The following is a 14,197-nucleotide window of genomic DNA, read 5'->3' as shown; positions in this document are numbered from 1 at the left end:
ATTTGATTTTTCCTTTTCAGGAGGCTTCGTTGGCAGCCAGGTTCTCTCATTACGATGTGATTCATCTGCATGGTAATTCCCATTAGAATTAATATCTCAGACGTGATTCATCTTTGGAAATACTAAGCCAGAAGCATCATTTCAGAAAGGCCTGTTACAGTCACAGCCACGCTAGCATTTGTTGAGTGTGCCTTGTACTGGACTCTGAGCTGAGGGCTTTGAGGAATATAGAGATGATAGAGCTTCACCCCTGCCCTTAAGAGCTCCTATTCTAGAAGGAAGACGTGAGTGTTTATGAGATAGATAATGTGAGAAGTGAAGTCAAAGATGAAAGCTAGTGTCTTCTCCTTAAAGTCTCAGGTAGCGGCTCTCAAACTCTAGCAGGAATCAAGATCTTTGGAAGGCGTGTTACAACACATATTTCTGGGCCCAGCACCAGAGATTTTGATTCAATATGTCTGGGATGGGGCCCATAAGTTTGCATTTCTAACAAGTTCCCAGGTGATGAGGATGATGCTGGCCCGGGGACCACACTTTTGAAGACCTGACTCTAAAGCTTCAGTTATTTCTCCATTGCCCTCTCTCTCCATTGCCTGCAGTGTGCTAAGCAGTGTGCTCTGTGCTGGAGACAAAATTTTGAAAAAGGCATGGCCCCTGCTCCCCTGGGAACTCACAGCTTAGAAGGGGTATAAAGAGTGACTCCATATCTCACAGAAAATGCCACTACAGAATTTGCATAGAGACAGTTTGGAGCCCTGAAAAGAAGATGCTTATTTCTTGCTAGAACCTCTGGAAGGCTGTGAAGGAGGCAAAATTTGAATGCAAGAGTAAAATGTGGATTGAAGCAAGTTACGTGGAAAGGCGGTTCCAGCTATTAAATGTCCTGGGCCATCCTCTCATACTCCTTCATAGATGTTTTCTGAGGTAATAAAGTTTCAACTTAGTTCCTGTAGAAGCTGGTGGTAGCATAGCTCTGGTTAATTGGCCTGGCTTTAGCAAAGCCTTTATTTTTGGCTCTCTGGAGCTCTGTTTGGTCAGTGTCTCGTGCATGGTCTGAATATTCTCAGTGGAATGGAATTCTCCACACAGGCACTTGAATGGAATGTGTCTATGAGAGCAGAGGAAGTGGCAGCCTGCTGCCAAAGTCCTTCTCCCAGTCGCTGCCACTCAAGTCTCCAGGCTGCCTCAGCTACCACCCCCCACAACAGCCTCACTGTTTTTGTTGACTCTTCAGTAGATCTGTTAGTTCTTATGTCGTTGCATTTTGTTTGGACAGACATCCATCAGAAATCAAGCTTCCAGTATCTGCAACTTTCTAGATCACTGCTTCTAGATTCCAGAAGTGAGGAAAGGGGCCCATGAGACCAGTAAAAAGGGTTTCCAAACCACAGCTCTTACCCTCGATTCCACGAGAAAGGCTCCCACGTTGCTACCCAGCCAAGTCACAGTTAACGCAAAGTTCAAACAAACCTGATTATTTGTTTTTCTTTCTCAAGATACTTTAAGATCACATTGTGGGGAGGATAAGGGTACTATTTCAATCACAGGGCAGAGTTTGCCTTTTTTTTCTTTTCTTTTTTTAATATTGTTCTCAAGCATCTACCATAGTTTCTGTAACAACTCGACATTTGTTGAATTAAATAGAATTATGAGGGTCAATATAGGAATCCATAATCTGTTTTATTTAAGCCCCATCATCCTTCCAAGTCCACATTTTCATGAAAAATCAAGATGGAGGGTAGATCTAATTAAGTATCCTCAATGCTAATCCAATCAGCAAATGATAATGGAATAATATTAAACTATTAGTAAATTTCTCAGAATAGGCCATGTTTGGTTAGTAGCAATTAGACTCTCATTTGGCTACAGCTATTCTGAATACTTTGGAAAAATTTTATGCCATTTCCTGTGATTTCTGTACGTGGTGTTCAACAAATATAAGTGACAATACAGTGTCACCTGTGGTTTAAAACAATGAACACAATAGATTCAAGATCAAAAATCTTAAGGGATTCTAGCTAAGTTCTTGGTAAAAATATAGAATAGAGATATTCATTAATTCAATTACGAACTATTTATTTAGAAGGTACAATGCCAGATACTTCTAGACACTGGAGATACATAAATGAAACACAGAAGTCCTTCTGAAGCTTGTATTCTAGAGGGAGGAGAGAGACAATAAATAAAAAGATTGCAGGATCATTACTATGATTACCCCTCTCTTAAAAGTGGTTTCTTTGACAACTATACTATAGGATTATCTATTTAGTTTGGTGGTTAGCAGCACTAGCTTAGAGATAGAGTGTCCTGATGCTGAGTCTTAGCTTTGTGCACATTAGTCTTATTTTTAAGCAATATTTATAGTAGGACTTCTTCCTAGAGCTGTTCTGAAGTTTCAGTGAAATCAGGTCTCAATCCTCAGTGCTTACTTCATTTTAAGCCCTCAATATACCTTGCAGTTATTACAAGTGTTATCACTAAGAATCAATGGACACCTAAGTAACAAGCCTTTTCCTTGTTAAAACATATCAGAAGATATGCATCAGATCTTGAAACATCATAATTTTACATAAATCTTTTGATACAGAGCAAGTACAAAATTGATTATTCTTGAAAAGTACCCTCTTTGACCCCAGTAGAAGTCAAGTTTAAGACAAAGCCTTTTCTAGCTCTATAGAGGAAGCTCTCTTCCTGGGGAAGTACTGTGGACATGATGTGTTTGGCTGCTTCATGCCTTTCAGTGCACTAAAATCTTTGGCTTTTTCTCCATCTGAATTACTCCCAGCTCTCTTCAGGTTTGGGTGTTTGTGTTATTTTGTTTTGGGTCTGAACTCCATGTCCGAGTGCTGGTTTCTACAAGGCATCCCTGTTTCTTGAGTTACAAGGAACTTCAAACAGTTTCTTAAGTATTGTCTAAGCATTGCTTGTTTTTCTGCAAGTAGCTTCATAGTATCAAGGTCTTCCTGCTCAAGCACAGTATCTGCCATAATGGAAGTAGTGTAATTCCATGGAGAGGATCCACTCACAGTTCACAGTGGTTGTTAAATATAGGAGCCGTGAGACGTGCTGTTCACAACATTGATCTATAGCCCACTATATAAATGTTAAATCTGTAAGAATTTAACAATGACCAAATGTAGAAACCTTGACTCCTTTCCTTTCCTCATTTGCAGCAACTTTAGTAAGTACTGGGAATCTATATCCAAGATATATCTGGACTATATATAACAGTCTGCAATTTTTAATTAACTTATATGGTCTACTTATTTATAGTCTGCCTTACCTACTAAAATTAAGCTATTCTTGCTCACTGTTGAATCCCCAGTAATTGGACTGGACACACATATGTGCTTAATAAAAATAAATCAATTATGGAATGAACGAATGGACATATCTGTTTAGGTAGTTTAGATGCCATGTTATGACATGTTGATTTTATCTCAAAAAAAGACATTGGTCCATATTGGGCAGTAGTCTATCTAGTTTTCAGCACCTTCTATTACCATATTAATCACATGAGATAAAGTTCATATATTTTTTTCACCTTGTAATTTAAAACTATAAATCTCCATGTAAAGGAAACATATTTGGTCATTTGTTAATCATAACTTGACTGTTTTAAAGAGTAATTTAGAGTGACTGTGAAAGGAATTATCATGAAGAAAAATAATAACAACAGCCATATAACATCATTTAAACCTTTTGCCAAATAATGATGTTTTCTTGAAACCCACTCTTCGGTCTTTGGGTGCGATTATGTTTAGTGCAATAAATAAAGCTGGACCACAGAACTGAACAAACTGAGATTTCTATCCCGGCTCAACCTCTTACTAGCTGTGTAAAGTTGACTGCATTTCTCCACCTCTCTAGGCTTACAGTTTCCATCTGCAAAATGAATCAATCTCTCAGGTTAGTGTGTAGATTCAAATCACATGCAAATAAGTATTCATCACTGTACCCAACACATCATCATTTTGTCAGTTAACTTTTGCTTTGTAATGAAGCAATCCCAAAACTTAGTGACTTTTCACAACAGTCATTTATTTAGCTCATGTTTCTGTGAAGTGGCTGTGTGGTTCTCCTAGTCTGGATCAACTGATCTCTTCTGGGCTCTCTCAGGTAACTATGACGGCATTCAGACTGGCAACTGGAGGATCTAGGATCTAGAATGGCCTTGCTGTGTGCCCGGCTGCTGGCAGGCTATCAGCCGAAGGGACAGGAGTGACTGGGCCATGGTCTCGTTCTCCAGCAAGTTAACCTGGCTTCTCTACATGGTAATTGTTGCAGAGTTCCCAAAAGCAGCAAGAAGGAGCAAGCAACTCCAACAAAGTATTTTTCAAAACTTTGCTTACCTTGTGGTTGCTAAATTTCCCTTGGCTAAGCAAAACACAAAGCTGGCCCAGAATCAGTGAATGAGATAATTTATGGCCATTTTTGTAGTCTGTCACAATCATCATTGTCACCATCATCCTAAAAACCAATATTTGTTGAGCATTTACTAAGTGGCAGGTACTGTTCTAATCCTATTACATTTACTAAAGCTTGTAATTCTTACCTCAACCTTATGAGGCAAAAACTATATCCCCATATTGGAGAAAAGGAAACTAAGGCACAGAATTGCAAAGTGAGTTATCTAAGATTACACAGCTGGGAAGCCGGGAAGCTAAGATTCAAACCAATACTCCAGAGCCACACTTATACTGACTTTCTATACTGCCTCCTCTTAACACTCTCTATATGTGGAAATTTCCATGATTGCTTCTTTTTTTTTTAATTGGGTGATCTAATATGAGGATATAGCCTGATTTTAATAAGTTTCATGAGCATTGCCATATCTATCACCACTTCATCCACATTTCAGCATTTTTCCAACAGGCACATTGAATTCAGCTCATCCAGTATTTGGATGACGAGTATGGGTAGTCTAGATCTTAGTTGAACCTGTTGACCTTTTTCTGGTTCTTTGTGGATGAGTATTAGCCATACTAATGGCAGCTCAGAGCTTTATTTTTGGAGTTATTCATCTTTTATTTGTTTAGACAAGTTTGAGGGCTTGGAAACCAGTGGCTGATAGCAATGCTGAATGATTACTTAACATACATATAGTGTTTATATATGTTGGAGGTGAGTAGCAATGCTTCTGGAGATCAGAGACCATGGCTTTCTCTCTGTATCCTTGGCAACTAGAATAAGGTAGAGCATGCAGACAATGTGTAGGAGCTCAATACATGTTTATTACATGTATCTACAGCCATTCCCATATCCCGTTAAGGCAAGGGTCACAAACACATATACTAACGATGACCAGATATTGGCCAGGTGTGATCACTAGAGAGTGGTGGGAACTGGTGCCGACTGGAGAACTCATGCCCCATCTAAGGTCTAGCCATCTGACACCACATGGGAATGCTCAGTGTTGCCAGATTATTCCATTTACCAGGAGATGCTGTAACATCAGATGTGTATGTAAACTTTCCTGATTTTAAACACTGTATGTTAGATGAAGCAGGTCTTTTGGGTAACTCTGGCCCAGGGCCAGCCAATTTGTTGTGCATTAGGCACTTGTTGGCACTTCTCTATTGCATTACAACTGTTTCTGAAGGCCCAAGGAGGAAGGGGAACCACAGAATAAGGCAGAGATGGAACAGTGAGATGATAAGAGAGGCAGAACTTCAGGGAAGATGGGTAATTGTCTATTTCAGAGATTCCACAGAGGTCAAAGAAATGAGAATAAGAAAAAGCCATTTGATTAGAGCAAATTATTTTGTACAACACTATATTCACAGGCTGTGTGTTCTTAAAAAACATGAAATGCCAAATAACACGAGAAACACTCAAACGCTCAGTAAAGCAAAATAAAATCTATTTCTTTACTCTGAACCTTTTAATTGTCTTTCATATTCTAATATGCAATTTAAAACTTCAGAAGGAGAATGAAGTACTCAGTTTTTCAAACTTATATGATCAAGGAGTCTTTTATATCATTCAGTCTCTCTAGTTCTAATGAGTTGAGGAAACCCCTTTGGGAAAGCTGAATAAGGGACTCAGACATTGGGAATCTAAAGGCCAGTTGTGAAAACTGGCCTGCATAGCATAATGAGTGTGGGCATCTGAGCCAGTGAATGAGCTTGGAAAATTAAGAAAGTGAGTAGTTCTACGCACTAGTAACTAAGAACGATAAGCATATTAATCTTTGTAAAGTAAAACCTTTTTTGCATCGTTCCTCTGCTAAAAACAAACAGACCAAAAAAAAAAACAAAACAAAACAAACAAAAAACCCCGAAGTGAAGAGTTCCCCACTTCTGATGAATTAAACCTCTTTGCTTGACATTCAAGGCTCTCTTTTATCAGGCCAGTCTCTGCTCTGCTTTAAATACCATGCTCTGCTCGCTGTCCTAGAAATCATTCATTTTCCAGGCTCTTCACCTTGCTTACCATGTGAGTTGCCTCCCCTAGCTGCTCCAGTTAAAACCATGCCTGTTTTCTAAGGCACAGCTCAAATCTGTTTTTTCTCTGAAGCCTTCTTGAATAATCAGACGTAACAGTGGGTTCTTTCCACTGAACTTCTAGAGCTTTTACTTCTGAAGAGCTCGTTTGAGACTTAATGTGTTGGAGATTGCCTGTATGATTGGAACTGAGAGAAGAAAAGCGTGTCCTGAGCTCTGCAGCTCTCTACCCCTCACAATACAGTCGGATAAAGTTAGGATGGTATTATCCAGCAGCACGTAAGAGCAAGGATATAACCCCATCACTGTGAATTTCATAGACTATGCTAGGTTGTTCTACAATACTCTACTGTTCCTTGAGGATAGAGGAGTACATTCTCTTCTTGCCCAATAGTAGTGGGCATCATTTCTAGATACCAGGCTGAGCATTTTGCATTATTGTCTTGATGAACATCCCTAAGAAGAGGCCTTAGTATCCCCAGTTTAGAGAAGAGGAAGCTGCCTCGAAACATGTAAGTCAGCTTGCTCGTGCTCATGACCAGCTCCTTAGCTGGTCAAGGCAGAGTCAGATATACAACCTCATAAACCTGATGCCAAAGCCTAAGTTCTTTCTGTCCCTGCACACTGTCTCCATGGCCACACTGACCACCAGAAATTCAGTGACAGAGAATTGAAGGCAAAGAATTCACACTCTCCCTTCCAGTGACAAGTCTATACAGTAGGCAGAGGAAGGCAGAGTAGAAATCTAGTTAGGGTCTGCATAATTTGAATATCAAGGGGGTTGTAGGTACATTCTAGGGTCTCCTAAGGACCTAGCACAGATCAACAGGGGCCCCTTTGAGTGCCCATGGGCCCTAGTTATGGTGAGATTTGGAGTGTGCAACATCATGGGGACACACTCATGGCCTGGAAAGGATAGGTGGGTCTTCTCTTTCGTGGCCACTCATTGCTGTCACCAGAGTGGATGACTTTGATTTGCACTCTACTATGAGCTCTTTTGATTATCAGTAGACTGAACTCTTTGAGGAGAGAAGCTGTCTTATTTACCCAGTTTTGACACATAACTGGTATATAAACACATAATGACTTGATTTGATGAATGAATAACAAGAAAACCAAGGCCAGTTGCTCAAAGTGGCATGATGGAAAAACAGCGCAATATAGTCAACCTTTATTCCACCATCAGAAAGCTAGATTAACTCACCCCATGTTCTGTTTCTTCCCTGTTGTTTTTAAAAGTACCTGAAAGTCTGACTTTCAAGAGACCTTGACAAACCCAAAGCCTCCCTACAGTAATGTTAAACCTCATAATTTTCAGGCCTCATCTTTTAAATTAGATTGTGAAATCCTGTAGCACAAGAGATGTGTTTCTTCTTGCCCATGCTCCACATCTTTCAACATAGTGACTCACACAGAGCAGGATCTACATAAGTGCATGTGGAACGATTAATTTGAAATGCTTTGGAATTATGATGGGACACCTCTCTTAATAGTCCAGTCCCCTGGAGATAATTCTTGTGATCAGGTTATAAAAGGGAGAGGAAATCAGGACAGTGACAGAGACGTAACAGGAAGAGTGAGCGGGACCTGTCAACTCATTGGATGTGGGAGGTGAGGGAAGAGGAGGAAAAAGGTTTCAGAGACTTTCATCCAATCTGATGGATTGAAGGATTATGCCCAAGAGAGATATATAGAATTTCTACTTTCCCATGACCCTCTTATCCTCTTGTCTGTTTGAGAATAGAGGAAAGATTCCTTAAGAATGTCAGGTTGAAGTATTCCCTAGAGGCAGTCAGACCGGGATAGTCACTCCCTAGAGTCCAAAAGGACAAAAAGGAAAGATTTGCCTTTGTACCTCTGCAGAAGAGCTGAGAACATTTTTGGTTGGTACAACTTGTAAGTGCTCTGTTTGATAACAGGGTTGTTTGAATGGCCTATTTCATAACTACACATAGCTTTTCCAAATAAATGGTGTCTGTAGAATGTTCAGGTTAATGCATGAGTCCAGTGCTCAAAAGTGTTTGTGCTTAGAGCGACTGAGCCTTCTTTCTTAATAAGTCATCTTGGCATCTTGTCAACAAGTTAATTTGCTTTTCTAAGAAACTAGATTAATACTTCCTGTACTTTGTGCTATTCACAGATCTACAATGCAGTGAGAAGGGGAGAAGAAACAGAAGATACAATTGGATCTCTTCTCCATTTCTTCACAAAGCTCCCAGCCTCCGAGACAGCCCATGAAAGGATTACCATTGGTCCCTGCTTAAAGCAATGTGTCCTAAACAACGTTTGTGAATATCGTGCCACCCTCCAAAGGACTTCTGTATCTCAGTACATCACCGGTTCTCTCCTAGAAGCAACCACATCTTTAGGAGCAAGGAGTGGCCTTCTCAATACTTTCGGAGGATCTACTGGACGAATGATGCTGAAAGGTATGTCTGAAATTTCACTTTTAACTTTTTACTTTTGAGTGCAGAAAAGAATCTAAGTTAACATATGTCTAATGAAAAATTGAGTTCATTTTTCAGTAACTTTAAATAAAGGTAGCTGCTTTAAGAGAATATAAAAAGGTAGCCCTTTGTCAGAATCCCTTAAGCAAGGTATAAACATTCCAAATAATAAGCATTAAGATTTTGAAAATTTTTTTCAAAAGAACTAAATGGTTAAAAAGCTATCTTTAATTTTTCTTTAACTATTCAGACAGGTGGTTTCTCCTAGTGGTAGTCCATGACAGGTGTCAATTACTGTGATAAGATACTCGTAAACCAGTGTGGTCACGTGGCCAAAATGAAAACCAGTGGTGGCTGGGAACAGAGTGGAATTTAGTTCTCCTATTACAGAATCGATAGGTTCATGTTGACCAGAAAAGCTAAAGGCCACATTCCAATGACTTCCATCTTAGAAGACAAGATAGTCAGACATTCTGCTGAAAAATGAATGCCAGTGGAAAATGAAATCCCTCAGCATTGGAACTTCTCAGCTATTTCCCACGAGTAGCAGACAGGCAGGTCAGACATGTCAGTGCACCAAAGAACTGTGGAGATTTGCGCACAGCTGTCACAACCTGCTTGGCAGCCTTCCCTGGCAGGAAGCTGCCAGCCAGACAAGGACTGCAGAGAGCAGTATTCCACTGCCTGGGGGCTACCAAGAGCGCAATCTGACATCTGGCTATCTCTCTCCGGGAGAGTAGTTCTTATCCCTCTGCAGCAAGCCCCAGACCCATGGCTAGCAGACCAGTGACCTTCCTCTTTGATCCTTAACCTCCCCCACTGCTCCCCTGCACATACGCCCTGCACAGACGAGAGGAGGTGCACACCTCCCTATATGCCATGTAGTACCACGTTGGATTGTTTTCTGGAGTCACCTTAACTTTTGTGGATTGATTATAAATGATGAGTGAAGAGAAAGAAAAGATGTGGAAACACTAATCCAAGAGACTAAAGGGGAGACTCTTGGTTTCATATGTTTCATTCATTCAACATATGTATTTTGAGCCCCTACAGGTGCTGGATAGAGAACAAAACATAGTTCCTGTCCTCATGAAGCTTATAGTCTCTAGGTGGTAAGCAGCTTCCCCTATGCACAGGATTCAGAATTTCTGCATTCTGATGTGGCTCCCAATGACTGCCAAGCTTACATTCTCCATCAGTACTTTTCCTGGGAAATTGGGCTGAGATTGGCATGTGGAGTTGACATTGTTTCAGTGCTTGTGACCTTATGTGAGGACCTCATCCTGTGAGTTAAGTAACCTGTGTTTATCAGATACCCTGTACCCAGGAGTATGTAGGTGTTATGGGAGATGCTAATGAAGTGCAAGCTAATTTCCTTGTCTAAGTTGGTTTATGATCCTAACAAAGAGGCTAGATTTGCAAGCATCAAGTATTCAGAGAATAATATGAGACTGCAGAGAGTTAAGTTTCAAATCGTGTGGAAGTGGCTCTAAATGTTCAAAGAGTTTAGAGAGGGAGTTAATGTTCATTGTGACAAATGGCTTGGCCCAAAACATGAGGCCTCAAACAAATAAACAAAGTCAATAAAAGCCACTTTCTCCATTAATTGTAAAGGGATAGACCCCCAAGACTAAGGCAGGCTGTCTCAAGTCTTTCCCCTTTGGGGAAAAAAAAGGAGGCTGCTGGTTAGTGTGTCTGTTGCCCTGATAATAACTGGATCTGAATTGCTATTTGCACTTTTCTGTTCAGTCAGAACTTCATAGATCAACATTCCCAGTTCCAGGACTCTTTGGACCCTCAGCTAATGTGTTATCTTTAAACTATTGTTTTATGCAAGGGTTGAGAGTTTATTTAGCTTTCTGTTTTGCAGCTCTATAATGGTTTCTGATTTCCCTCTGTAAGTAACTTACTGCTGAATAATACAATTAGCTGGTTGGCTTCTGCTCTAGGCTTACTTCTATAGCTCTGGCTTGTGCTCTTGGAAAATCTTTTCAACTTCAGTGCCCTTATGTGGGGGTTTTCAAAGTCTATTACGTGCCATAGTGAAACATATGTTTCTTCAGTTTGCAGTGGAACAAAATGCATCGAAAAATTATATGAGTGTTTGAAGTCATAGAATATGTATTGATTGAATCTATAGGTTCAGCATATTGACTAGTTGGTCTTAAACTCTGTTGGCATATACTCAAGCAGGGAGTCTGGAAGACATGCTGGGGTTTGCTAGGGCATGGTTGTCTGCTTCTATTATTGTTCACTGTGTGTCCTATGGCACCAAGTTGGTCAAGAGAGCTTTCAGCTCTCTATCACTAATGAAAATCTGTGGGAAGCATATAACACACACTCAGTCCCCAGTTTACAAATGCTTGTACTCCAGCAGTTCAATTCTCAGGAACTGTGTGGAACTTAGAACACTTTCCTGAAGAAACAATGTTAAATGTCGTGGTTTGGTTCACAGACTCTAGTCCTTAAAAATCTCTTTAACTCATAACACAGTTGAAATCTACACACTTCTCGTTTAGGAATAAAGAGAAAAACAGCATTTTTAGAATACTGAGAATCAGCCTCCAAGAAAAAAGCTATATAAGTGAGTTAAAAGACAGTTGTTGAGGGGAAATCATTTTAATTAAGATGAGTATAGAGTTAAATTTAAACTTTTATGGAGATTTTGAAAAGAACTTTGGGCCATTTCAAAGTATTTTAGATGTGGGTATCTGTAGTTATTTTATTATGGTTAATTACATTTTGAAACTCATATCTATATGAAAGAATCAGAAAATTATTATCCGAGTAACTTTCTTTTCTTTCTTTCTCCTTCTTTCCTTCCTTCCTTCCTTTATTTATTTTAATGGGAGGCTTATAAATGGAATGAAGAGGGAAGGGGGAGGCAGGACAGGGTTTTAATTTTTTTTTTTCCCACAGAGAAAAGATAAGAAAGATGAAAAAGAATGACCTCTTTCTTAAAGAGATCATGTTTGAAGTAGATTAAATGGAATTGGAAAAGAGAGAAAAGGAGAAGGGGGAGACAAATACTGTATGATTTCTATTATACGAGGTACTCAGAATAGTCAAAATCATAGAGACAGAAAGTAGAAAGGTGGTTGCCAGGGGCTGGTGTGAGAGGGGAAATGAGAAGTTAGTGTTTAATAGATATAGAGTTTTCATTTTCCGGATGAAAAGAGTTCTGGAGATAGATGGTGGTAATAGTTGCACAGCGGTGTAAATGTACTTAATATGACTTAACTATACACATAAAAATGGTTAAGATGCTAAATTTTATGTCATATTTATTTTATGACAAAAAGAGTAATCAGAAATTTTAAAAAGGAGGAGAAACATGCTATGTAGGTGTCTGGTCCCAGGTATATTAAGATGTTAGAAAGAACTGAGGTTATGAAAAAGAAATAGGAAGACAGTCAGCATTTTATGTGACTCCAGGTGGTCTAAGTCAACTTGTGTTCTGGAGGTGGTTGTGGGTACAAGATGAGGGTTGGAGCAGCCTGTAGTAGGTGAGAATAGGAAAAGGAAATGTCCATCAGTTATTAATTATTCACAAGGCGATCACACGTCAGGAACTGATATCTCAAGGATTAATTGGCCAGAGTTCTGCAGCCTTGCAACTTGGCCATAGTCTACAGGTTTCTGATAACTCTTCAACATTTCCATGAGCTTGCTCACCTCCAGTGGTATAGGTGGCTCTATAAAGATAGCCAACAATCAGTACACAGCATTCCTGGTTTTCTGCTTTTAAGACCACCCAGGATGGTCTGTCTGCTAAGTTCAAAGTTTGCCAGGTAATGAGAAACATTTTCTAATATGAAGTATTAATCACCAAGGGTGTGCCCTTGATTGCAAGTGTGGGCTATCTCAAAATGGAAAATGAAGAGCTTATACCATCCTGTCAGGGACTTCCACAATAAAGGTGTTTCTACTTTCTCTCTGGTCCCCCTTCTCTGCCTCCCCATTAACCTTTCTAAAATCTCAGGAGCAACTCTGATAGCAGTGGTAATCAAAAGAGTGATTGACTTCCATAATCAGGAAGAAGTTATCTAGATCTATCACCAGTTTTTTTTTCTTTTCTTTCCAGTGTACTACCTACTGAAAATTACAAAAGCAAGATTTAGTAAAAAGAGAGAGAAAAGAGTGAAATAATTGATAGTAATGTAAAGCAGTGAGACAGCAAAATTAGAAAAATTAGTGTTAAGGAAGAGAATTTTCAATATAAGGCAGCTAAATGTTTTCCAATGTGCATATTGTACCAGCCAATATAATAAATTTAGTTCATTAAACTCAATTTTTCATTCTCAGGATATTGCTGGGTAAGTTTGTAAATTAAAGGATTGAATATTTACATATAACCAGGACTAAGCTTAGTTACCCATATTTAAATTATACAGTAGAAAAGAAAACTCCACTGTTCATTTTTAACCAGTTTGAGTGTGTGAATGTGTAGATATAGAATAACTGTATTAAAGTTATTGGTCATATATAGAATGTAAGTAGAATATTAAATGAAAATAAATTTTCCTACATATAGGGAATATTTTGTTTCTGATAAAAACATCTAATAAGTTTTCAACTTATTTTCTTTTACTACAATAAGTATATTATGTTTGTGTCTTTTTCTAAAGTTATTACCTCTGAGTATAAAAATAAGAAGTCATAATAGGAATATACACACACATTCAAGCTATATGACTGTACCTCATAAATAATTTAGTTTAGAAAGGTTGTCTTAGTCGACTTCCTCATAATCAAAACAATTACCCTTTACATGCCTACCAGGCAGGGAAAGGCATATGCATAGTTCTAATTCCAAGATTTAAGTTTATTTAAAGAAATCCTCTGACTGACTAGTTTTGTGACCATGAAAATATTTTCTTAATGATTAAAAGAATGTGTTAATGTAATTTGGAGTATGTTTCTGTGCCAATTAATCAACTAAAAACTATTCATTCATTGCCCACTATGGCCCAGTGCTATGTCACCTCTTAGAAGAATGCAAAAGATCATATCTGGAAGTCTTCAACTTCTAAAATAATATTTCTCACTCCAAAGAAAATGTAATATTAGATTTCTGGTCTACTGAGGTAGCCCTTACTACCCCTAAGAGATTCATAAAGTGCTGGGCTACTCAGTTGATGGTGGAGTCACTCATGGGGCCAAGAAGTTTGGTGGGCACAGGACAAAAGCCCTCTGTCATCTTTAGCCCATCTGCATCAGAATTGCCCAACATGAGTGTCCAAAATGGAGCTTTCTGGGCTTCACCCCCAAACTTACTGAATTATGATCTCTGATACTTCGAAT

General features: G+C 39.1%; 1 protein-coding gene across 2 annotated transcripts in view; it reads left to right on the top strand.

Moving 5' to 3' along the window:
• PLCE1 (phospholipase C epsilon 1) overlaps positions 1-14,197 on the top strand; it is a 291,378-nt gene that overhangs the window by 119,119 nt on the left and 158,062 nt on the right. For both annotated transcript variants that reach the window (XM_025042246.1, XM_025042245.1), the window contains exon 3: positions 8,587-8,875. In XM_025042246.1, coding sequence (XP_024898014.1) covers positions 8,587-8,875 — 289 coding nt within the window. The remainder of the gene's footprint in view (positions 1-8,586; positions 8,876-14,197) is intronic.

This window comes from Pteropus alecto, unplaced genomic scaffold (assembly GCF_000325575.1).
Source record: "Pteropus alecto unplaced genomic scaffold, ASM32557v1 scaffold88, whole genome shotgun sequence".
NCBI lineage: Eukaryota > Metazoa > Chordata > Mammalia > Chiroptera > Pteropodidae > Pteropus > Pteropus alecto.
Note: the sequence above shows the minus strand (reverse complement) of the source record. Positions and strands in the feature narration are given on the sequence as shown.